At 37.3% G+C, this 26,537-nt stretch overlaps 2 protein-coding genes across 7 annotated transcripts in view; both read right to left on the minus strand.

The window, feature by feature from the left end:
- Positions 1 to 2,192: 2,192 nt before the first annotated feature.
- Positions 2,193 to 13,634, minus strand: LOC121421256 (tetraspanin-9-like). Its single transcript, XM_041615918.1, has 7 exons — positions 13,392 to 13,634; positions 8,170 to 8,253; positions 7,384 to 7,575; positions 6,237 to 6,416; positions 5,419 to 5,562; positions 3,457 to 3,540; positions 2,193 to 3,082 (listed from the first exon to the last, which is right to left on the minus strand). The coding sequence occupies exons 2-7, from the start codon at positions 8,227 to 8,229 to the stop codon at positions 3,014 to 3,016; spliced, it is 729 nt and encodes a 242-aa protein (XP_041471852.1). The 5' UTR covers positions 8,230 to 8,253; positions 13,392 to 13,634; the 3' UTR covers positions 2,193 to 3,013.
- Positions 13,635 to 17,440: 3,806 nt separating this feature from the next.
- LOC121421733 (tetraspanin-9-like) overlaps positions 17,441 to 26,537 on the minus strand; it is a 37,487-nt gene continuing 28,390 nt past the window's right edge. For 3 of the 6 annotated variants that reach the window (XM_041616516.1, XM_041616515.1, XM_041616517.1), the window contains exons 4-7: positions 25,841 to 26,011; positions 24,177 to 24,317; positions 23,242 to 23,325; positions 17,441 to 19,303 (exon numbers count right to left, since the gene is read on the minus strand). In XM_041616516.1, coding sequence (XP_041472450.1) covers positions 19,241 to 19,303; positions 23,242 to 23,325; positions 24,177 to 24,317; positions 25,841 to 26,011 — 459 coding nt within the window. In that variant the 3' untranslated portion in view covers positions 17,441 to 19,240. Of the gene's footprint in view, positions 19,304 to 21,038; positions 21,156 to 21,404; positions 21,516 to 23,241; positions 23,326 to 24,176; positions 24,318 to 25,712; positions 25,756 to 25,840; positions 26,012 to 26,537 lie in introns of all 6 variants that reach the window. The other 3 variants (XR_005971034.1, XR_005971035.1, XM_041616519.1) reach the window with 3 other exon arrangements.

The following is a 26,537-nucleotide window of genomic DNA, read 5'->3' on the forward strand; positions in this document are numbered from 1 at the left end:
GTTGTCTACAATTCTCTGGCTGTCTTATATTTTGAAAATGTCTTTATTTCTGACGTCTCTATTATTCCTGTAGTTCTCTTCAATTCTGCGGTTGTCTATATTTCTGAAGTTGTATTTAATTCTATGAATGTCTTTACATTTCTCAGTCTTTCTCTATTCCTGCATGAACCTATATTTCTGTGATTGTGTTCAATTATATGGTTATCTACGTATTTTTTATCATTTATTATTCTTTGCGATTGTCTTGTTTTTGTGTTTGTCCTTATTTCTGCACTAATGTTTGATTCTGTGAATTTCTATTTTTTGTTATCTTAATTATTTTAAAAAATTTCTTTATTTTTAGATTTATTTCTGCATTTTAGTTTATTTTCACGGTACATATATATTTCTCAAATCGGTAATTTTGGCACTTATGGCCGCCCATATTCATTCAATATCAATATAAATATACACTTCTTAAAAAGTAGCCTCCACAGACATCAAGGTTCCGTTTCACAAAACATAATAACAAATTTACAGTAACAGTTAACAGCTCCTGCAATCCTTCAATATGATTGGCTGATAGTAGTTTGTTGCAGAATTTTTTTGATTGTTATTATAACAAATCTTTGTGAAACGGGACCCTGCACTGTAAAAACTGTGGTGTTAAAGCTGACACCAATTGGTGTTAATAGAGTACCACGCCCTGAGGTGTTAAAATAACACCCTAGAGATTGAAAATAACACCAAAGGGTGTAAATGTAACAACCATAGGTGTTGTAATAACACCTATAGGTGTAAAACTAACACCACCAATTTAACACCGGTGTAAAAGAACTGATGTGGTCCTCTATGTACACCGGTTAACACCACAGTTTTTGCTGTGTGGGTCTAGTCAGAATATCTTCTCTTAAATCTTAAATAAAACTCTAATATAATGAAACAACAGCTTCACTTTTTTGTCCCATATTTTAAAATCCAACTACTTGATTTCTCATTACACATTTTGACGAGTTTATGAGGCCTTACAAGAAACTTTCGTTCAATTTAAAATCAATCGTGAGCCCCGAAATCAAGTGATTTATTCGCTATTTTATACGGATTCAAAAGTCAATTTGTATCCGATTACTTTGTATCATGTTCGAATGGAAATGAAATTAAAAAAAAAAGAAAACATGAATTGAATCAAAGGGATGGTCCAGGCTGAAGATATTTATCTTAGGGTACACTGTAAAAACTGCGGTATTAAAACTGACACCAATTGGTGTTAATTGAGGACCAATTCCTGAGGTGTTAAAATTACACCCTAGAGATTAAACATAACACCAAAGAGTGTAAATGTAACAACAAAAGAAGTTGTAATAACACCTATAGGTGTAAAACTAACACCACCAATTAACTGGTGTGGTCCTCTATGTACACCGGTTAACACCACATTTTTTGCTGTGTAAAATTCACAAAGCAAAATGCTGAAAATTTCATCAAAATCGGATAACAAATAATGAAGTTATCGAATTTTAAAGTTTATCAATATTTTCGTGAAAACAGTTGTATGCACATCGTCATGGCTATTCTCTAGGTGGGCTGATGATGTCACATCCCCCACTTTCCTTTTTCTTATGTTATTACATGATATCATAAATATTTCATTTTTTCATACATTTGTAAATGATGTGTCTCCATTATGTGTCTCCAATAGATAACTAATGCACTTCATCAGTTGTCAATCCAATTGTTTATAGTTCTTGGTCGAAAATGTTTGAATAAACCTAATTTCATATACAAAAGAACAAGTGGGGATATGACATCATCAGCCCACCTACTGAATATTCATAAAGACGTGCCTAGAACACTGTTTCATCGGAATAATGCAAATCTTTAAAATTCAATAACTTCGTTATTTCATATTTGTGATTCGATTTTGATCAAATTTTTAGCATTTTGCTCTGTGAATTTAGAAACCATCCCTTTAATTGATATTTGTAGTAAAATCATTTCAACTCAACACTGCAACGCCCCCAATCTGCTTGATTTGGGGCCCGTTGCAGAAAGAGTTGCAATCAATCGTAACTCTAAAAAATCACGCGCAACTTGATTTTCAGCCAATCAACAGCGCGCATTAGGGACTTGCGATTGATTTTTTGACCTGCGTTTAAACGCAGCTCTTTTCTGCAACGGGCCCCTGGTGACTTACGCTCGTTTTTGCAATTGAACTCTCTAAATTCCGTAGATTGAAAATCAATTTAATACTAGCCTGTCGGGGACCAGTCTTGAATTGGATTGAAAGTTTCAATCGAATAAGATTGAATCCAATGTCGATATATGAGATTGAAAGCTTCAATCCAGTGCATCAGTCCCTGATAACAATTTGTTTCATTCTAAGGAATTTAGAGAGAACAAACGTTTTTTTTTTGCACTGTGCAACCCTTTGGTGGCGTAGATCCAAGAAAGATTAGACAAGGTCAGAAGGTCGTAAGGGCCATTGGGTGAAACGCGAGACAAGATAGGCATCCTTAAAGTCTTTGTATACTCTGTGTATAAACTACATACAAGTAGGAGTCGCATAGATCTGTAATTTTTCCCTCAGATACGCGTGTGAAATTGCAGTAAAAAATATATACGGATTACTAGTACATTAGGGAGAATAATGTTTATACAGGGAATGAAATATCACATTTAATATCTTACATTATTTAAGGGTATTATAATCATGTTGACCGCTTTATTTTTGGAAATAAATCAACATGGAAAACATTACGTGACGAGATTTCATTCATCACCAAAAAACAATAAAAATAACCGTAGTTCTTCAGCCAGTCAAATAGTTCCAAAAGTAAAATGACGTCACTTCCCAATTAGAGCCAAAGACGTTCAGTGATCGTGTTGATTGCCCTATCTATTTCAGTCGAATGAATGTGCATGCCTCTTTTTGCAATTGGGGCGTGTGAGACGGCGCATGTGTCGCCCTCTTGCGTTGTGGATCGGTATATACACATCAGTGAAGTTTTTACAGTTAATAATCATGATTACATTTTTACACGTAGTTGCCTCCCCTCTCATTGACATTCTTCCACAATGTGTAAGAAAGTCCAATACCGAAGATCTGTTCAGGATAAAAAAAACACCGTGATAAAAAAAAAGAAATGTAGGCCTATATTTCGAAACATGAGTGTTTGGATCCCTTGTAAAAATAATAAATAATATATTTTTATGGAATATTCAAACGTGCAAATCCTGCAAATTGTGAATTTTATGATAATCGATTGGTCGGCAATGTTCTTTTCTATGAAATGATATTTTTAGCACACTTTATCTCTTGTTCACGCCCCAAACAGTAATTAATGTAACAGTTGCGTAATTGTTTATGTTATGAAAAATGTATTACAGAGATTATACGAATTTAGGAGAAAACAATATATCAACATCAAAATCACATAGCATTGACTGATCTTAATGTATTAAAAGTCCTTTTCTTACCTGAAAAATTGCGATGATGATACACGCAATACCAACGACATGGGCTTTCGATTCTAACTCCATTATGATGGCGCCCTTGCATCCCTGTAAAAACGAAAAAAAGGAGAGAAGTTAGTTACCATGGTAACGTATTTCATCTTCACCACCAGTAACATCCGACCTTTTAACATAGCAATAATAATAATAATATTCCGCATTTAATATAGCGCTTAATACATCGGAACGACGTCTCTAAGCGCTTTACAGACATAGCAGTGCTCAATGGTAAGCAATGTTGTATAAAGGGCCTATTCTTCTGACTGAAACAGAGGGTCGTGGGTTCGAATCCCAGCCATGGCGTAATATCCTTCAGAAGAAATGTATCCACATTGTGCTGCACTCAACCCAGGTGAGGTGAATGGGTACCCGGCAGGACTAATTCCTTGAATGCATGAGCGCTGAAAGGCAGCTCGAGCTAAAGCCGGGTAATAATAATAAACGCGCCTCGGAATAGAATATTTCTAGATAGATGGCGCTATTATAAATGCCTATATCATTATTATTATCAAAGGGCCATCAAATTTTAACGGGATAGGCTACATTTTGTCGTAATGGGGGGTCTAAACAGCCGCGAGAGAGCGAAATAGCCTTTACAAAATGAAAATCCAAATTTGTGATAGATTTGTATTCAAAATTTTCCAAAATGATATCAGATTAATTTCACATTATAATGAGGAATAAAATTAAATATTTCAAAGAAAAGGTGTGGTGACGTCATCAGTTTGCATTCCCACCATAATGTGCAAATAATTTTCTGAAATCGTTAAATTGTAAAATGCCATAGCTTTCTGTTTCTTTTTGTGGTAACTCCCGTAGGAACTCGGCAGGACAGCATTTTTTGCTGGTAAACGCCAAGCTGGTATCTAACCAATTACCTTGGAAACATTTTACGTCTAGGTTAATCAGCCATAGAGGCTTACATAATAGACAACAGATATCAGTCTTGGGCCTTTTTATCAAAGGGGAGACAATGGCTGAGTTGGGATTCGAACTCACAACCTTTAAATTATGAGTCCAATGCTCAAACCACTGCTCTTACTTTACATCCGATTTTGATAAAAGTTTAGGTGGTAAGGCCTAATTAGTATACATCTCTATGGTGGTAAGCGATTTTTACTTTTCTCCTTCTATTGACAAGCTACCTCCTCCCCCCCACCCTACATCTTCCTCTTCCCTACACTCCATCAAAAGAGTGTTTTCGCAATCACAATGTAGACGCTTTCAGGAACGCAGACAATGTATTGTCACAAGCCTTTCATGAGAAAGCAGTCTTTGTCGAAGATTTGTGAATCAAACCAGTAGTGTCATCCATGAATCTGGGCAAACGGCGTATTTGTAGTTTTCGTTAGCTCAGATTCTGAAACGATCTGCCGTCCCGGTTGACCGATTTTCGACAAAGACCTTTAGAGAGAAATTCCAGTAGTTGAAGTAAACACTGATTTCATGAGAAAGTCTGTAAAACAAGGCTTAATTGTCAGTATATCATCGAGGATCTAGATCTGGTACAGTTACATTAACTGAACTTTGTGAAATCTTGAAATCTACGCTGAAAAATGTTCACACCGACGATCCCCAACACAGCTAAATAAGCGCACGTGGGACAATGTATAATTATTGCTTAGAGCGTCGGGTCTGACGCTCTACCCGAATCCTGTGCTTGATTTGCTGATTTCTCAGCAATTACACAATTTCTTACAGAATCCTTTGGCACATGCGTTTTATTTATACAAACAGACACTTTGGTGGTCATGTCATTGGATTCTGTACGAACTCATTTTGATATCGTTACCAAAACCAGCATTTACCTTTATAGGCTTTTCATTGCGTTTTGACGGGCAGTTTCAACATATTTACTGCGTTGTAGAATCCATCCCCGTTGCATGCAGTCGCGAAACTCTCGCTACTGTATCTGAAAATACTTACCCGGATGAACTTCTCGGAGTTGACGTCTTTGCCGCATCCCGGAGCGGGGAAGAGGCAGCATGAGTCGGGTGTCTGTCGGGCTAGGAACATACCGGTCCCCGTGTTAGCCCAGTCGGTGTCGTTGAAAACTCCGCAGCACCCAAGCTATAAAAGAGTTAAAGAGGGGTTTAAAAAGGGGGAGAATGAAAAATAAAAGAGGAAAAGGGCGGTAAAGACATCAGAAAAGATGAGAAAGAGAGAGGGGGTATGGGGAGGTCAGAAGAAGTTGGGGGAGATAAAATGAGAAAGAGGGAGACATTACATAATTTGGGGCACTTTGCTTTAGTCGAACATGGATGTATTATGTCATACAGGGGAATTAAACGCACCCTTAAATATTCCTCATTTCTGCCATTTACTTTTTGATGAGAAACACGGAGAAAAATTATTCGTCTTACATTTTTGTTTATTATGATTTTCCTTGTCATTCACTTGGAGCCTATTTAGGAAGCTTATAGATGACAATAACAGAACATCAGTGAAGTTATGAGCGACGAGGGGGGCATGGGGTATGGCACAAAAAAGTGTGAGAGGACGAAGCCAGTGGGCGAAAAAATGTTTTAATCTTTTAATTGAAAATCTATAATTTTACATTTCGACATTCAGAAAATTATTTTGTATTTCACCCTCGTCCTTTATTTCTTTCTTCCTCTTTTTCTTCTATTTTTATTTCTAATTTTTACTTGACCTTGGAATATTTTAGGGGTACTGCCTTGGAAAAGTTGTGAATAAATTTGAAAAGAAATCAGGATTATGAAAATGGGTTGACTTCTACTCACTGTACTCTGGAGTTTGTCCCATGCTTTTGTTAGACCGCCCTCTCCCGGCGCGTTGTATTTAGCTAAACCACCAGCTCGCATCTCATTGGCTACATATTTGGCCACCTGCCAGCGATACGCGAAACCAAGACCCCCCGCAGAGACTTCCAAGATAAAAACGAGGACCATGAAAACGAAGTACTGAAAGAAGAAAAGCAAAATATGGTAATCAATCTTTTGTTATGAAATGATAACTAATAAATAACAACTATTATCAAGGCAGCCTTTCACCTGTTGTATTCTTATATCTATTTATTTTATCTATTCATTTATCTATCTATTCTCTTCCTTATCTTTTCTTTTTCCACTGTATTTTTGTTTAAAGTGATACAAATTCAGTTTAAAGGTGTTGAACCAATCATTCAAGCTCTAGGCTCATATTGTCGCACCTTTGTATATTTTTAAATAATTATCCATGTTATCTATGTGATCCCATACATTTTATTTATATTGTGACATTGTGAACATTCATGAATAGATAAATGAATTATAAAAAAAAAACCAATGAGTTTCATATGAATGGTGATATGGATCAAAATTAATGATTGGCAGAAAAAAATATGGCACGTTGCCGGTCATTTATTGGAAGCTAACAGGCAAATTTGTACAGTGATGTACCTAATTAACCTATCGAATAGTGAATTATGTTATTCCCATAGACTTTGTACAGGTGTAACCCGGTTCCAGTTGTCAACGGGTAAATAAAATATCTAGCTGATAAGCTAACTAAGCAAAATATTAGTTCCATCTATAGCTAAATCAACGACTAAGTGAGCAGGTATATATATACGTCGGTCTATAACCCTACAACCATGCATTTTTATTTGATAATGATTATTAACTAACTCAATTATCATGATTATAGTAAATTAATAAATCGGTCCTTAGGAGTGGGCAGGTACAAAGTTGACAGTAAATACCTCGGTCACATTTGCTCTACGGCGGCCGTAGGGCGAGTCCAACACAGCCGTTTTATTAATTCTTATATACAAACCACCTACAGCTCGTAAATAAAGTGTTAAAACGGCTGTTTTTCGATTCGCCGTACGGCCGCCGTAGAGCAAATGTGACCGAGGTATTAAGTATCTATCAATGAAATCAGTCGTACCGTTAGTAGCAAACATGAATGTTCCTTAATAGCCCCGTAAGCCCCGATGAAAGAAACGACGAGGATGACGATCCCGGCAATGATCATGATGTTCGCCACGTTCAGGAAAGGCATGCTGGGAAGTAACGTCATAAACGGCCCCTCCTTAATGTGGAGATGCGCCCCCGCACCAAGAACGGCTCCTCCCACAATCTAGAGACAGTATCAAAGAAATTATATAGAAATTATTAGAAATTATATATTTCAATAATAGTAGGTTTTACCTTGGACTGAGAAATGAAAAAAGAGAAATAAAAAAAGAAAATGGAGGGTAATGCTCCTTGGAGTATAACGAACCAATTTTACTTTCCGATGAGGCAACGATACCCCCCCCCCCTCCCTTCTGTATATCTACAGATATTGTATTAACAAAAGAGAACAAAATTAGGAGCGATCGACTTTCGCAATAAGGCCAGATAAGGCAATTTTTTGCGTTGCCACATACATATCCATTAGCCTACGTCTTTTTTATCAGGTTTTTTATATCCCCAAAAGTAATAGAATTACATTCAATAAACTAATCTCTTCTATACAGTGTACATTTTCTCGATAAAAAGAATCTATTATTTTGACGTGGGCATGCCCCCTCCCTCCCCCTGGATCCACCACTGAAAGCATGAACTGAAAACATGAAAACTATTAACTTTCTTGTCCAAAATTATGTTTGTCTGATTTCTCTGTTTTTATCATAAGAAATGTGACGTCACAATATAATTTTTTTTTTAATGGATCAGGCATTGTACTCACAAAGAGAATCGCATTGAAGGCTACCAACGTGTACTTTGTGCAGTTTGTATCTCCCCTCATCTTGTATATGGTGGGTCTGTATTCCTGGGTGAAGGAAGGGGAAAAAGAAGGGAAAAGAATACATGTGAAATAAGAATCATAAGTAATACACGCTGGTAAAATATTAGCCAAATTGTGGCTTAGAGGAGTGTACATAGTGCACCAAGAATACCACCACAGGATCACCACATCACCTGAAGCACTGGCAGCACCTGACACAGCACAACCCGGCCTCTCCAGGGGGAGCGTTTCATCAATATTTTCATCCGACAAGTTTTCAGATCTGACATCTTTCCATGATTTTGATTGGCTGAGAGGCACTGTTCCTATGGTAACTGTCGGATAAAATGGGACTTGTCGGATAAAACGTCCGACAAGCCCTTTCATGAAAAACCCCCAAGACAGCGTGTATACGCTTTTTCGGAGAGTACTTCTTCGAGGTTCAAGGATTAGTCTTCGGACTTTGGAGCAGAGGGTCGTGGGTTCGAATCACAGCCATGGCGAAATGCCTTCAGCAAGAAATTGATCCGCAATGTGCTGCGCTCAACCCCGGTGAAGGAAATGGGCACTGGCAGTAATTGTAATTCTTCAAAAAGCCGTGCGCATCGAAATCGGTAGCCCTGCTTAGCCGGGCCCTTGAACACAATTATGTGGAATACACAAAATACCCTATGTTACCATTAGACTTATCATTACATACTATCGATGTCACTATTATATAGCCAAGTAATACATACAATCGAAGTCATTGAACGGCGTAGTACCTTTAAAAAAGTTGTAATACGCCCGCGACAAATCCGAGGGAATTTGTTTACCGTTTCATTGGTAAATGTTATCAATACAATGCCCGAGCAAAATTATATGTATTAGCTTAATATGTTTTATCAGATATTACTGTAGATCCTTAAAGCCATCCTCATCTCAAAACCAAGACCGGTCAAAAGAACTAGTCATTAGTAGCAGTCATTGGCAAATGTTATTGCTCTCATCCTAAAAGATATGATACTTTTTAATACGCGCCCGAGGCAAAGCCGAGGGATTTCTTTTTTTTTTACTGTTTCAATTGTAAATATTATCAATATAATGCCCGAGCAAAATGATGTGTATTTGCCTATAAATGTTTTAAAAGATATCAGTTTAGATCCTTGTAATTTGATAAACTATCCTCAAAACCGAGACTGGTCAATAGAACAAGTCATTAGTCATGTTAGTAGCAGTCATTGGTAAATTTTATTGCACTCGTCGCAGATTCTGGTGATATTTCCTTGACTCGTGAAATATTTTGGTATCCAATTCCGAGTCATTCCATGTAATAAAATTACGTTGCGAAAATTTGGGCAGGGTGTTGGGAACTCCCTGATTTGGATGTGTGAATTAAAAAAAGATTCAGTCATTTTCATCTTTTATTTTTTATTTATTCATTATTTTTTTGTGCTTTTTTTGTGGGGGAATAAAATGTTGAATATATACTTTATTCACCATCAATTATTTTTGACTTAATTAAATGTACATAATAAAGATACCATAAACAACGGGACAAGATACCCTGAAACTATAGTCCTATTATACATCCAGTGATTATGAAATTAAAATATTCGGCCTTGGGGACCCCTCATCAGTTACTACCCCCACCCCCAGGTGCCGCGGAAGCAGGGGGCGGGGGCGCTTCAGCTCCCCCCCCCCCTTTCCCAAAACCATGTACAAAAACGTTAAAATTACCATAAATTATGATTGTGATTTTTTGCATGGTCGGCCCCGCCACTTTTGGCTCAGCCCCCCCCCCATACTTTGAAAACCGTTCAGCGGCCCCTGCCCCCCCCCCCCCTCCCCCGTTTTTAAGATCATAATACACATGTTGTGTGACAGTGATTATGACCAAAAGCAGTCAGAAAAAATATCAAAGGGGGATTATTAGGTAAAGTTATTCGTTATTTCTGGAATAAAATTTGATTCAACATGCGCTCATTAGTTTGGTGACCTGTAAAGTGTGTATTCTCGTGAGCTGTAGATCAAATTCATTTCTCATACACTTGCAAGTTTAAACATATAAATGTTCTGTTCCTTTCCCTGAATAATTACATTTTCAAAACTTTTCCAGCAATTTTGCTATCGATTTCTTGTTGCTGTTGTAATGAATTTCATTGTTTATAATTTTGGTGAATATTCTGGATTTATTTACTCCAAATAAATCTGTTGTAATTATGATCAGGAGCCCTTTGTAGGGTTATCGGACTGTTTACACACTTAAAATGTTGGGTAACATACTGTCCATTCTGTTGGGTAATGTATATTGGTAAAAATGTATACTAGTAATAACCTAAATCCTTGTAGATTCTAACCATTTAATATTTTTTCAACCAACCCAGTGGCGATTTTGATCGACTCCTTTTAAGAGTGCATTCAGACAAGTTGCCCCTTTACCATGACTGTTTTAAGTTCTGAAGAGGAAACGATAGATTAATATATTATCTGTGTTTTATCACTTCCGATCTTGATCTTCTTATAGTCTGCTAATGTTCATGGTTTGAAATAATAAATACATATCATTAACACTCTCTGCACAAAATGAGCCTTGCGACACAGGACCGCTTACATTCGTAATTCCGAAACTTCGTTATTCCGAAGGTTCGTAACTCCGAAGGTTCGTTAGTCCGAAAACGAAATGAGGTTCGTAATTCCGAAGGTTCGTTAGTCCGAAAACAGATTGAGGTTCGTAATTCCGAAGGTTCGTTAATCCGGAAACGAAATGAGGTTCGTAATTCCGAAGGTTTGTTAGTCCGAAAACGTAATGATTAACGAACCATATTCCGTTTTCGGACCAACGAACCTTATTTCGTTTTCGGATTAACGAACCTTCGGAACAACGAATGTTATTTCGTTTTCGGACTAACGAACCTTCGGAACAACGAACCTTATTTCGTTTTCGGACTAACGAACCTTCGGAACATCGAACCTTCGGAATAACGCCACAAATGTTCGGATTAACGAACCCTTTTACGTTTTCGGATTAACGAACATCGAGGTATAGGCAATTTACTTGTTTCGGAATTACGAACTTTCGGAATAAAGAACCATCGGAATTACGAAGTGTAACCACACAGGACATAGTCAATGGAATTCAGAACCGTTTGGTCGGTTTCAGATAGGAAGACGTATAGGCCTGTTTATCAAACTTACGTTTAAAGGACAAGTCCACCCCAACAAAAAGTTGATTTGAATAAAAAGAGAAAAATCCAACAAGCATAACGCTGAAAATTTCATCAAATCGGATGCAAAAAAAAATGTTATGACATTTTAAATTTTGCTTAATTTCACAAACAGATTATGCACATCCTAGCTGGTATGTATGCAAATGAGGAGACTGGTGACATCATCCACTCACTATTTCTTCTGCATTTTATTATATGAAATATTACATTTTCTAATTTTCTTCTCATTGTCATGTGAAACAACGATTAATTCTTCCCTGAACATGTGGAATTATAGCATTGTTTAATACTATATAAAGGTTCAGTCAAGTTGGTCCTCATCGACTCTCTCATTTGCTTGTCACTTGATTGTGCATATCACTGTTTTGTGAAAATAATCAAAACTTTAAGATGTCTTAACTTTCTTACTTTACATCCGATTTTGATGAAATTTTCAGCGTCATGCTTGTTTGATTTTTCTCTATTTCTTCAATTCAACATTTTTTTTCTGGGGTGGACTTGACCTTTAAGTAAGAACTTGGTGGCGATAAAATAATGTTAAGTGGAAAATGGAAGCTTTTGAAAATAGTGGGGCTCAGCCGAAAGTGAAGAGCTATCGATGGTATTTTTTTATTCGGGAGAGGGGGGACGGATCCCAAGCCCCCGCTTCCTTTATACACCAGTGACACGAGTGTCCACGGTGTCTGTGCTAGTTAAACGTTTGATATTGTTAACACATCATTGCAAGCTTTCAAGCTTTTGCAAACTTGCTCCTACCCCTCGTGCATGGAGGCGGGGCTTGGGGCACCCCCCCCCTCCCCCGGCGCGCAAAGTTCCACTACCAAGAAAGATAAAGAATAAAGGTAAAGAGATAAAAAGAGTGATATATAATGATATTTTCTAGATATTTTCTATATCAAGAGGGTACACAAATTTTGCTCTCTCGCGACTATTCAGAAATACATGTATTTCTTTATTTACCATGTCCACAGTAAAACGCTGTTTATGATTTTATACAACGCTGTTTACTATATGAACCTTACAGTATTTGTTTAACCGTTTAAACAATCCTGTTTAATTTATTGCAAATTAGATAATGAAAATTAAACTTTGTTGCTTAAGATTTAAACGGTTGTTTAAACTGTTTATACAATTACTGTAAGGTTCATACAGTAAACAGCGTTGTATAATTTTTGTTTTTACTGTGTCTGGCACCCACAAATATTGTTTGGCTCTCTGTGCTACGTACTCACAGGCATTCCTAAATGAGAGCATTGGATATCAACTTTTTACACATATTAGAGGAAGATTCACGCAATAACCCATCAGAGCCCCCCTCCCTTTCCAATCTCCCCCACACCCTGTTTGCATTGTTTATCGGAAGTTTGAAATTGATGTGAATTTCCGCTGAAGTGTTTAGAGCGGTCCCGAGGCGCTTCCCGCCCCATGACTCACCCGCCCAGTCCGCTTTAAATGTCTATCTCGAAACATTGTCTCGCTACATCTAGAATGTTTTAGTAGACCTATTAGAACATGTTTTCTTTAATTTAGCGTGGTATATAGTGTTCATTACATAAACACAGATATTTTCAAAAAAAATGAGACCCCCCCCATAACCACCACAAAAACCTCTGTTACCGAATACTGCATTGTTGCAACGGGAATAAATTTCAAAACTTCAACAACATCCGTTTTTCCTAAAAGACGCCCCACCCTCGCACACCCATAACCATAAACTTTAATATATTGTGTAGAAATTGTTTGATAATTATGACATTATTAGCACCCGATTGTGGTTAATTCGGCCATTGAATTTTTGTTTTTATATACAACATGATTTTCTATTCTCTTTTAACATCTTCCAAGTCATGTTCTTGATCAAGCAGTGATAAGATTCTTTGTTAATGCCGAACTGACAAGATAACAAAATAAGTTTAGATGGACCCACGAAATAAATGGTAACGGCCAAGCTAGTCTAAAAGTGGTAACACTTACCGATAAATGAATCCAGATATAAACCTTCCTTCTCAAGATCCAAGTAGCTGTAACTTCGCGAAGTTAAATCCAAGATGTAATTACGTCGGCATGTAGTACTAACTGTCTACTTTCAATTGTAGTAGCAGTTTGAGACTCATGGGAATAACTATATGACCGGATGTTACTGCAAAGAATGATCTTTTTAATTAAGTTCATTTAGAGATGCTGAGCGCGAAGGCCAGTCGTCTGTGTGAGTGGATTGCTGGGCGTGAACGTGCTTTGCAGTGCGCAGGATACACCGCAGCGGAAGAAACGACTGGAAATGAGTCAATCTTCACAAGAAGTTCTTATTAAGGTTGTGATAACGAATGAGCCAATGTTCTGTGTAGTAAACAGGGCTTAAAGGCGGCACAACAGGAATATTTTTTACATTGCACTTTAAAATTGGGTGTTAAAACTAACAATAGTTGGTGTCGTGTTACCGTAAGCTGTTAATAAAGTTAGGCCAACACCATGTACAGTTCGAATATAACACCAAAGACAGTTAAAGTTACAACCAAAAGTGTTGCTATAGGTGTTTAACTAACTGAATGATTACACCCAGATAAATAACCGGTTCTGTCCCTTATACTCCAGTCAACACCATAATAATTGGGGGCAAGTGTTCTCTCCCTCTTTTGTAGAATGAAAAGCGACCACACCTGCCCCCCCCCCCCCCCGCTTGAATCGGGTTTCTTCTCCATGTTGCTCCATTATTCATCTATTTGCATGGAACGGCAAGTATTGGTCAACCTATTAGGCCTATAGAACGTCATCCCCCTTCCACTTCTCTTGAGTTTTTGAAAATTGATTCGAGCCCATCATTTTTAACTACTGGGAAGCCTTGGCTTCGTCATCATAATTATGACGATAAGAATGTTCGTCAACAAATCATTATCTTCAAAGATCACATCTCCTGCCGCTGCTACTTATTCTCCTCATCCCGTTTTTCCTCCAACTCTTCTCCTTAATCCTCCAAGTTTTAGAGTACCATCGGCATCATCATTATCGTCGTCGTAGCCATTGTCACCATCATCATTATTATCAATATCATCATCATTTCCTCTATCATTATCATCATCATCACCATCATCATCATAATCATCATCATCATCATTATCACCATCATTATCACCATCATCATCACTATCATCATCATCATCACCAGGACCGTCATCACTACCACCACCACCACCATCATCATCACCATCATCATCATTATGGCCATGCATCACCATCTTCATCATCATCATCATCATCATCATCATTACCATCATCTCATCATCATCACCATCATCATCATCACCACCATCATCACCATCATCATTATCACCAGTCATTATCATCATCATCATCACCACGATCATCACCATCATCATTATCACCAGTCGTCATCATCATCATCAAAATCATTGTGATCATCACCAGTCACCAATCATTGTCATCATCATTTATATTCATCATCATTATCGTCTACAGCGTCCCCGTCATCATTAGAATTCATTAGCAGAAGCGTATACCAACCTTCTAGGGTTTTTTTTGTATGGCAATTCGGCAGGACAGCTTTATGCTGGTGGGAAAACACCAAGCTGGTATAATTAAACCATTTGACGTCTACGTTAATAGGCATTCAAAAGAAAAAAAATATGTATATTAATTTCTTTATTTATTTATTGTATATATGTAATTGTTTTATTTTTCTCCACTACAAGGAGTTTTTCATGGCCCCCCCCCCCCCCCGAGAGGGCGAGGCCAACGAGCAGGAACACTTCAACAACACTAACAATTTTTCGGTCCCGAGAAAACATGGAAAAACTCACCGATCCTACGCCCTATCTTCTGCTGGTCGTTAGATGGCGTATTGCAATTTTGTTTGTGGACAACATTGTGCATTTTGTTTGTGGACAACAATTTGGGCCATTCCGATAGGCTACGTGGTCAAAAGCCCCGGTCAAACGCATGGACGAATTTTAGACGTGCCACGGTCAAGTGGTCTAAGAAGCCTGACTTGTGAGATGAAAGTCCGTGGTTCAATCCCGGCCACAAGGCAGTGTTATTTTGTCATGCATCCAGATGACTAGAAAGGCTATATGCATGTAGAATTGTTTTTAAAATAATGAAAAAAGGAATGATGGTAGATATTGCGGAGAAAAATTAGTGATGAAATGAATATGAATCTGCAAGATTCTAGATAGTTTCATTCATATATTCAGAAATTCAGTGCGACCCCCCCCTCCCTCCCCCAAAATTGTATTATTATCAATAACTATTAAATATATATGTACATACTATAGAAAAAGAAATGTGGGGTAATAAACTTTTTAAAATAAGGAGTGATCGCCGTTTGGGATTGACATTTCCACCCCCCCCCCCCCCAGTAAAAATAGTATAAAAACTAATAATAATAATATAGGATATTTATATTGCGCACATATCCACCTTATTAGGTGCTCCTATATTACCCGGCTAAGCTAGGCGTTCATAGCGCACACAGCTTCTTAAGGAATTACTTCCTACCGGTACCCATTTACCTCACCTGGGTTGAGTGCAGCACATTGTGGATCAGTTTCTTGCTGAAGGAAGTTATGCCATGGCTGGGATTCGAACCCACGACCCTCTGTTTCAAAGTCCGAAGACTAATCCACTGGGCCACAACGCTCCACGTACGGCTCGATATCTTCACGATATCTACTCATCTCCACTGCCAATTGCGGTTAATATACCACTATCACAATCATTACCTTATCATTATAACTAGCCTCATTACCACTACACACCATCAACACTATCACCTACATGTATATGCAGAGATGCCAACCTGATCAAGAACATTCCAGTGTTTTAAAGGCTGAAAATCTGTCTTTTGGTATACCACAGGACAGACTTTAGAGATCGGATATTTGCATGAAACCACTAGTATTCTTTCTCATTTTTCAGTAATAATTACTGAAAACCAGTACTACTTGGCACCTCTGAATATATGACCACCATAAAATCCATTATCACTATCATCATCATCATGATCATCAGTATCACCGTCACCATCACCATCATCACCACCACCACCATCAACATCATGATCACCATCATCGCCAGCACCTGCACTACTATCATTATCATAATCACTGTCACCATCATCGCCTTTATCATCACCATCATATAGCCTCATCATCATCACCATCATATAGCCTCATCATCATCACCATCATCACCACCGTCATAATCCCCATCGTCACTATCACCAGGGCCATCAGCATCATTACCTGTTACCACCATCATCATCATCACCATCATCATTATCACCACCATCATGATCATCACTATCATCACCACTGTCATCATCACCACTTCCACCACCACCATCATCACCATTATCATCATTTCCACCACCACCATCATCACCATTATCATCATTTCCACCACCACCATCATCACCATTATCATCATCCTCATCATAACCATCATCATCACTATCATCACACCATCATTCTCATCACTATCATCATCATTATCATCACCATCATCATCACCAAAATTACCATCCTCAACATCATCATAATCACCACACTCACCATCATCATTACCACCATCATCGTTTCCACCATCATCATCATTACCATCACCATCATCATCATCATCACCATCATCACTATCACCAGGACCATCATCATCATTACCACCATCATCACCATCATCATCATCACTATCATCATCAGCATCATAATCATTATCACCACCATCATCATCACCATCATCATCATCACTATCATCATCACATCACATCATAATCATTATCACCACCATCATCACCATCATCGTCACCATCATTATCATCATCACTATCATCATCGCCACCACCCCACCCCCACCACCACCATCATGATCACCAACATCATCATCATCACCATCACCAGGACCATCAGTTTTAATAATTCCAATTACAAACATCAAACCACACATGATCAATTTTCTGGTGAATTCAAAACCAAAAATGGAATCTGACAACACAATTTTTTTTCTCTACAAGATGAATTTTAATACAGAAAGAAGAAATAAATTTCATAAAACACCATATCTCCCTAAAAACAGACATATTAAAACTAGCAAGATAACCATGCAAAAGAGTATGTTCTACATAATTACATAACTTGTATGCTATCCTGTGTCACTACATACATAATCATGAAAACCAATGCTCTTGTATCAAACATTCATGAAAAATTAAAAAGCTGTGAAAAAGTGTAAAAATTACCCAGGAGAAAGACTGAAATCGAAGTCATTCCACAAAAAATTGCATGATTTTCATACCTCTAGTAAAAAAAATCTCAGGAAAAGTTTTACTTTTTCCACTATTACCGTCATTAGCATGAATCAATCATATATGAACAAGTCCGTATAGAATAACATTGTTACAATTTTCTACACTGATCATTGTACTAAAACATGGTGTAATCCTCAAATTGGCAACTATACATAAAAGACGACTAAACTCTACCTCCACCACAAGGATACATTCAGCATAGTCAATAAAATTTATACAAAAAATACAGCCTCTTAAAAATCTGTGTACGGTAGTCAGCTTTTAAATGTTGAAAGAGTCTAATTCTCTAACCCGTCTACAAGAAACTACCAAAAGGCAAGTTTTAGTCCAATCCCTGAATGTATTTTGAAACATCAGCCTCGTTTCATTGCGTTTTCAGACTAAAAATAGGGTGAGTCGTTGTGAATCTATTCAATATAGGAAGAAGAGTTGGAAAACTCTGAAAAAGTAATTTTGCATTAACTGGAAATATTGGTGAATATTTCAAGCCGGTTGTTAAGTACAATTCTGAAAAAAAAGCGAAGTAGCTTCACATACATCCCCATATAACAAATTTCATCCCTAATAAAATTATCTTCTCTTATGAAAATATTTTTTGGCCAAATACAAAATAAATTGTGTCACTTTTGTTTATCTCTCTTCAGAGTTTTGTTAACATAGTATAATCATTTTATTAGACTGCCCAAATCGCGGTAAGAAAAATAGTGACAATTTTTTTTTATATAAAAGGATAAATTGTTTTCGATATCAATTCAAGAATTAAAATCTAAGAATAATATTGCATTTTGTTCGACCCAACAATGATGTGAGGTAAAAAAAAGAAGTGTTTGCTTCTGGAAGGAAGACGAAAAGTTCAGTATGAAAAATAGATTGTTGGTAGAAGAATAAATCGAAGGAAGAAGATGAAGTTGACATTTTAGAAAAGGCAGTTTTTCAAGAGTTCACTATATCCTAGTTAAGGTAACTTTAGGTCAAAGGTGAAACGTCACAGGTGAAATGTCACAATGGTGAATGTATACAATGGAATGCTACTGGTATGCCCTTGACATGACTTTCAAAGATCACATGGTCACCACATGGTGATCACATGATCCCTCCATGGCGATCACATGATCACCCCATGGCAATCACATGTTCACCCCATGGCGATCACATGATCCCCAATGGCAATCACATGATCACCCCATGGTGATCACATGATCACCTTATGGCAGTAGCATGCCTGGCATATGACATTCATCGCATTCAAATCGTCAAAATCACAGCAACAAAGTTCAACATTACTCGAAAATCATAATCAACATGTACACAATTAAAAAGAAAATCACCCAGCTTTCAATAACTTAAATACTATATCTTGAGAAAATATTGGAACCACTCCTGGAAAATTGTAACAAATACCCCTCTGTCCCTTACAATATTGTGTGACACTGAATTGATTAAGTTAATTACAAATCATGCATAATTGATGTAACCATTTAAATATACTAAAGACCGGTACCCCATCTTATGCCTTAGTTCCGTCTCTTATGGAGCAGTAGAGGCACATGGAGAACACCAGACCGAGGACCTGTGTGACAAAAGAGAAAGGAACGGAAACATTCTGGTCAGAATCATTCCAGGAGTTGAGGGATCAAAGCTTATTCAAACTTATACTGAAATACCATCCAACTCACAGGAAACTCTGCATAAGTAGAATCCCTTTGAACCACAGAAATTTGCTGGGCTTAAAGGTCAAGTCCACCCCTGAAAAGCGTTGATTTAAATCAATGGAGAAAAATCAATCAAGCATGACCACTGAAAATTTCATCAAAATTGGATGTAAAACAAGGAATTCATGACACTTTCAAGTTTCGCTTATTTTTCGCAAAACAGTTATCTGCACAACTCAGTGATATGCAAACGAGAGTCGATGATGCCCCTCACTCAATGTTTCTTTTGCTTTTTATTGTTTGAATTCTTCAATATTCCAATGTTTACAGATTTTACATAAAATGTAAAAACAAAGGTAATTCCACATATTCATGGAGGAATAAAACTTTGTTTCACAGGACGATGAGGTGAAAATTAGAATATTTCATATGAGTGGGTGACATCATCAGTCCTCTAATTTGCATACGGACCGGGATGTGCATATAACTGTTTTGTCAAATTATTGAACCTTTAAAACGTCATAACTTTCCTATTTTTACACTCGATTTTGATGAGATATTCTGTGTTTTGCTTTTTGGATTTTTCTCTTTTTATTCAAATCAACTTTTTGAAATTGAAATGAAATTCAACTTGGATTCTATTAAAATATGCTTTGCCTATTCTGGTTTGAAATAATACTTCCGAGTCAAGAGATTATTTTGGTTGTGCAAGTTCAACTTATGCAGAGAGTACTGTATTTGCTTTCAATAAATGATTGGCATGCTGAAATGAAAAAAGATCTCTCTTTTATAATATGCTGTATAGCAGAAAAGTAATTAAGTCATGCTGAAGACTGGGTCATAAATGAAGGCACCTGGAATCTAAAATAAAAGACAAATTTGACAAAAAAATCATGAATATTAATTAATGGCAGGCAAATAAATCATGCAGAGGTTTCAAAATGGCAATGAAACATTTGATTTACTGTCCTCTTTGAAATCTTTTACAACCTTTTTCTCCATCCTAATCTCCTCCTCCTCCTTCTCCTTCTCCTTCTTCTTCTTCTTCTTCTTCTTCTTCTTCTTCTTCTTTACTCCAGATGTTTTTTTAACATGGTGGAACTGAATTAACTATATCCATAAGCAATATCTTCAACTAATAAGTTTGGCATTCAAATCCTGGCAACAGCCAAAATTCTAGTCTACAAAAAAAATATGTATTAAAATTTCAGCTGACAAGTATTAACCATTCCGAATCTGATAATTGTGATCTAAATGGTTCTCAATAGGTTAAAAACTTACAGATTTTGTTTGAAAGCACCTGTAAAAGTACTGACACGCCTTCCTTCAACAAAAATCTCATCTGCATTTCTATTATTTGTAATAATATATTTATCATGCTAACATGTACATGTAAACCCTACATGTTGGCTCATGCAGATGGGGAAAATGTAAACAAAGATAAAGATCAATAAACAAAAAACAAAGAAACTGAAAACAAGGCGCACTGGTCTCTCTACACAAAATCTTCTTGGGAATATCATCAAAGACTAAACAGATAGACTACACATGCAGGAAGTCATACAACAAATCATGCACAGTCCTTTGGCTCAATGCACTCGCTCTAACAGGGATGCTTCTATCATTCTCTAAGGAGGGGCATTTTTCACATACACAGACTAATTTTTTTTGCTGGGTTGGCACTGCCATTAGGGTAAGCACTCAAGATAAATCTACTCATTCCCCTCTGAGCTGAATGTACAGGAGCAGCGAAAAGACCATTCCAAATATCTGCAGGGGTGAAATATAAACAGTGGTGTGGGGTGCAGGGGAAAATAAATCACAATAAAACCTGAACCAAGTTGACTTTACAATCAACAAGATCAACCGGCCAAGACCAGATGCGGTCACTAAAACAGAATCTTCCACTACTCGTACATTTTCTAATTTTCTACAAATATCTAAAAGGGCATTGTGGGAAGGCTTTGCAATCGGCAAAAAATAGGAGAGAGCTTAGGAGAGGGTTGTCAAGTCAATTACTTTTGTTTGCACTTGTTTTGTTTAAGGTAGTCGATTGGACTGCCGCTGCATGCAGGGAAGTTACCCCTTTGTCGCAAGGTAAAGTATCATAGACAGGATCATTCCAAATATCTGTAGGGGGTGAAAATATATTTACATGAGAAAATTCCTTATTCTTTCAGCAGTAACGCACTGAACTACGGGATTAGCCAATTTGATTTGGCTCCTGCCATTTCTTTGTATACAAAAATATGTGCACTGTTACACGTTATGAAAGGATAATTAGAAAAACAAAGGGCGCTTGATTTTCTTTGTAATATTTTGAAACATGCTATGTTTATGTGAAGACGATGAAAAATCACTGATCCTGGTTTTTGAACAGGAGCGGCAATGATTCACTAATTCAAAAGATAGTCTGCACAGTGCAGACTCAGACCCTAATGAGCATGTTAATGAATTAATCAATCAAGGTGCCTTTACCCCGGGGGGCACTTACATTGACGAGTGGATAACATGCGCGACCAAAAAACATGTAAAAAGGATGTCCTTTTCACGATAGGGCACGTTACGTACGTAATGTGATAAGGGTGTCAAAAACACAAAAATAATGAGAAAAGGGTATCTATTTCGCTAGGAAAATTATGTGTTTAGGGTCGAATTTGGGGGGATTATAAAACAAAATTAAAATGTTTCATAAAGGATGTCCTTTTTGCCCCAACACTACGTGTTTAGAGTCCTATTTGCGCGAGGTGCAGAAGGTGTGGTCCTTACTAAATCAAATAATGTAAAGCCGACGACCGAAGGACCCATAACAATAAAACATTCCTGTACTTGTTTAGGGGTTCATTTCAGGGAATATTCGCCAAGAGTAGGGGTGCATTTTCAGAATATGGAAATTACGTGTTTAGGGTGCTTTTCGAGACCCCATGGTCGCGCATGGTATCCACTCGTGAATGGAAGTGGTTCCCCCCCCCCCCGGGGCCTTAACACAAGGCCTAACTTGAAGCAATCACTGAGCAGCTACAGTACAAGCTCCCAATATTGTTACAGTCTAATAGATGTAGTTACACAGCTTTTAGCGTTATTTTACGATATGAACCAAGCGCTCAACTATCTGGTAGGGTATATTTGGCATACATGCAAATAACATAAGGAATATGTGTGTGTGGGGGGGGGGGGGTGGGGGGTGTCTTATACAAAAACTTGCTGTAGTGATCACTCCTGATTCAGTAAAACCAATATACAATGTAATTTTGCAATACTACTTCACAAAAATGCAATGCACGATTTTTACACCGACTGAAAGTGGGAGGGGGACTTTGAAGAAGACTACACAAAAGACAATACACATATACACTAACTGAAAAAGTAGGAACTGCAAGATAAACTATACACAACATGACAACATATATCACAAGAATATCAGGACTGACATATAAGCAATAAGACATAATCAAAAGTTGGATTAAATAAAGAGTTGAAATAACAATCAAACAACAACAAAAAGTGAGGATTTTCTAATCTCATATACCAGGACATAACAAAGCTCTGTGATATGTCAGACATATCTGAATTTAACAAAGAAAGTGAAACGAATATCATACTTCAATACGCTGACAAGTTGAGACAGACATTTTAGAAAATAAGTTATTTGCTGTTAATTACAAAATCATACAAATACAGTAAAAGATTCTTCGTTATCCTTGTGAATGTTAATGATTTGATCAAAAAGGCTGATGCCAATTCTATCCAAATGCTAATTAGTGGTCAGAATGGACATGAAAATTGAAAAAAAAGACTGTGGATTTTTAAAATTTATTATGGAGGGGGGTAAATTTTAGTTAGGTTCCCATTTTACCTGAATAAGACCGAATGCAATTCCAATGGCACCAACAATGTAGATGTTATCGCGGAGCTTCATCGTGAGTTTTCCTTGGCAGCCCTAAAATGGATAAAACATAAAAGAAAATGCAACAAAAGGGGTAAACAAAAGCAATGCATGAGGGGACCGTTTCATCAACATTTTTGTCTGACAAGTTGTCAGATCTGACATCTTTCCTTGATTCTGATTGGCTGAGAGGCTCTGTTACTATAGTAACTGTCGGATAAAATGGGACTTGTCGGATAGAACGTCCGACAAGTCCTTTCATGAAACGCTCCCAAGATAGTCAAGGATAACATGTCACATTTACCAAGCCAATATTAGATAACATATATTGTAAATCAAGGTCATGCAAGTGGGTACCTCACAACATTCTTAGAATGTGGAAGATAATTTCAACTAATGCCCTTCTCCAAGATAAATAGTTTTAAATAACTCCATGATTGAATGGAGCATACTAAGACTGATAACATGATTGTATTTTGCAAATTGTTACACAACATTCTTAGCATGTAGAATATATCAGCTAATGCTCTCCTCTAAATGAATAGTTTTTACCAACCCCTAATCAAATGGATCATACTGATAATACACATTATTATTTTTTGACAAACTGGACAGCACCATATTTTGCATGAGGAATATAGGTTCAACAATGCTCTTTTTCTAAGATGAATAGTTCTTACTAACCCCTCGTAAAATTGAGCATACATCCTCATAATATCTACTAATGCCCTGTTCCAAGATGAATAGTTTTTACCATTGAATTGAGCAAACTAAGACCTTATCACATGACTATCTTTGGTCAAATGGTAAAACAACAATATTATAATATCAACTAATGCCCTTCTCCAAGGTGCATAGTTTTTACTATCACCCTAAATGATTACTTCACAGAATAGAGCACTTACCACATCCCATGGCACAGCACCAGCTCTTATTGCACAGTCCTTCTCAAACCCATCCTTACAACACGAGTCTGGAAATGGTCCTGCCAGCGTGATGTTGGGACTTTGCCAGTCATCGGATGTGTTCACACCGCAACATTGCAGCTGCAAAAATATGAGAAAAGATTTTCTTAAATACACATAATAGAAGGTTTACATAATATGATGACTTTTTAGTGTAAATTTAGTGTTATGTGTCTGTGTATAACTTCCTATGGGTATTCCGAAGTCAGAAGGTTAACCCATTGACTGTTGGAACAGGGATATCCATGTACAAAGCCTATAGGAATTACAGATTTAAATAACCCATGCCTTGTAAGATCATTGAGACATTTACATCTAAAAATACGTTAACCGCAATCTATTTCTCGCATCAGATTATCGAATGGCCCATGCCTTGTTAGATAATTCAGACTCTATACAAAACATGATAAGATCTCCATGACACTTGCACCTTACATAAACCATACTTAACACCAACACCAATGTTTTAATCACACCAGATTGTAGGATACCCCATGCTATTTACAACACTTGCACCTTTCTTACACTTACTCTACACCAATTTCTACTCACATCTGATTGAAGAATACCCCATGGCTTGTTTTATGATTGAGACTTGTCGTGTTGTGAGAATCCAGCATGAAAAATCATTTAAACACTAACCATTATCTTACACCTTACTTGCACCATACTTTAATCCCATTGATGGATATCTCATGCCTTGGTAAGGGACTGAGACTTGCTGCACTGTGAGACACCAGCAGAAATATTGAGACTACACCAGACTTTACAAGTTTACACTAATTTTCCTCATATCTGATTGAACGATATCCAATGCTATGGTCAGATCACCCAGACACCTATCCTTTACTTGCACCAAAATTAACATCAATGTTGGTTGTAAGGTCATTGAGACACTTACATGTAGTACACCTTTGAGTGTACCATGTGTAATCTTACACCATACTAAACACCAGTGAACACTCACATCTGACTGAAGGATACCCCATGCCTGATGAGTGTCTGGGACTTGTATTGTAAGAGTCCAGTGGTAAGATCATTAGAACACTAACACCTAAATTACACCTTATTTACACCAATGTATACTCACAACTTTACACTGAAGGATATCCCATGCCTTGGTAAGAGACTGAGACTTGTTGTACAGTGAGAGTCAAGTGGTAAGATCATTGATACACTAACACCTAAATTACACCTTCCTATACACCAATTTATACTCACATCTGACTGAAGGATATCCCATGCCTGGGAAGTGACTGAGACTTGTTGTATTGTGAGAGTCAAGTGGTAAGATCATTGGAACACTAACACCTAAATTACACCTTACTATACACCAATTTATACTTACATCTGACTGAAGGATATCCCATGCCTTGGTAAGTGACTGAGACTTGTTGTACAGTGAGAGTCAAGTGGTAAGATAATTAGGACACTAAAACCTAAATTACACTTTACTATACACCAATTTATACTCACATCTGACTGAAGGATATCCCATGCCTTGGTAAGTGACTGAGACTTGTTGTATTGTGAGAGTCAAGTGGTAAGATCATTGGAACACTAACACCTAAATTACACCTCCCAATACACCAATTTATACTCACATCTGACTGAAGGATATCCCATGCCTTGGTAAGTGACTGAGACTTGTTGTATTGTGAGAGTCCAGTGGTAAGATCCTTGATGACAAACTCTTCGACCTTGTTCCTGTATGTGAAGGCAAGGGCACCAGCAGCGATTTCAAGGATGAGGATGAGTAGGAGCAAGAAGAAGAACTGAAAAGCAAAGATGGAGTAAAAAAGAGAAGAATTGAAAATGAAGGCAAGGAACATATCACACCTTTTAACAATGTTCAGGAAAACCTGTCAACGGGGAAAAACTTTCTTTAGCGGCCACCAAAATTGTTTCCCATTATAGACCTTGCCTAGAAAGGCAATGATATACAGGGTTGGAAACCCAGTTAGTACCGAAATATTGATATTTGATCTGAAGTTCATTGAATCGTACCAGAATTTCTACCTTGAACTTTAAAATTCTATGTCAGAGATTATTTGGCATTTCACTTATGGCTTTTGGCGAAATTTTAGTGCATTTCTGAGGAGGGGGGGGGGGACAAAAAAGGCAGGAATTGTCATATGCTATTGGATTCAACCTGTTCCCTTTTCAAACTATTCGAATTATACAATTCAGTCGTCAATAGGTTCACTTCTCGAAATGGGTCCTAAGCAAAACTAGGAGATTTACAGAATGCAGTACTCAACAGGTTGCGTGTATCTATTGCCTACTGGAACCGAGTGATCC

This window comes from Lytechinus variegatus, chromosome 9 (genome assembly GCF_018143015.1).
Source record: "Lytechinus variegatus isolate NC3 chromosome 9, Lvar_3.0, whole genome shotgun sequence".
NCBI classification, from domain to species: domain Eukaryota; kingdom Metazoa; phylum Echinodermata; class Echinoidea; order Temnopleuroida; family Toxopneustidae; genus Lytechinus; species Lytechinus variegatus.

Excerpts from the sequence above, each read along its gene's own strand:
- LOC121421256 (XM_041615918.1), bottom strand. The coding sequence starts at position 8,229 with ATGAGGGGAGATACAAACTGCACAAAGTACACGTTGGTAGCCTTCAAT. Across the intron at positions 5,563-6,236 it reads GGGACAAACTCCAGAGTACA|CTTGGGTGCTGCGGAGTTTT; the intron begins GTGAGTAGAAGT and ends ACTCTTTTATAG. Across the intron at positions 3,083-3,456 it reads TCATCATCGCAATTTTTCAG|ATCTTCGGTATTGGACTTTC; the intron begins GTAAGAAAAGGA and ends TATCCTGAACAG.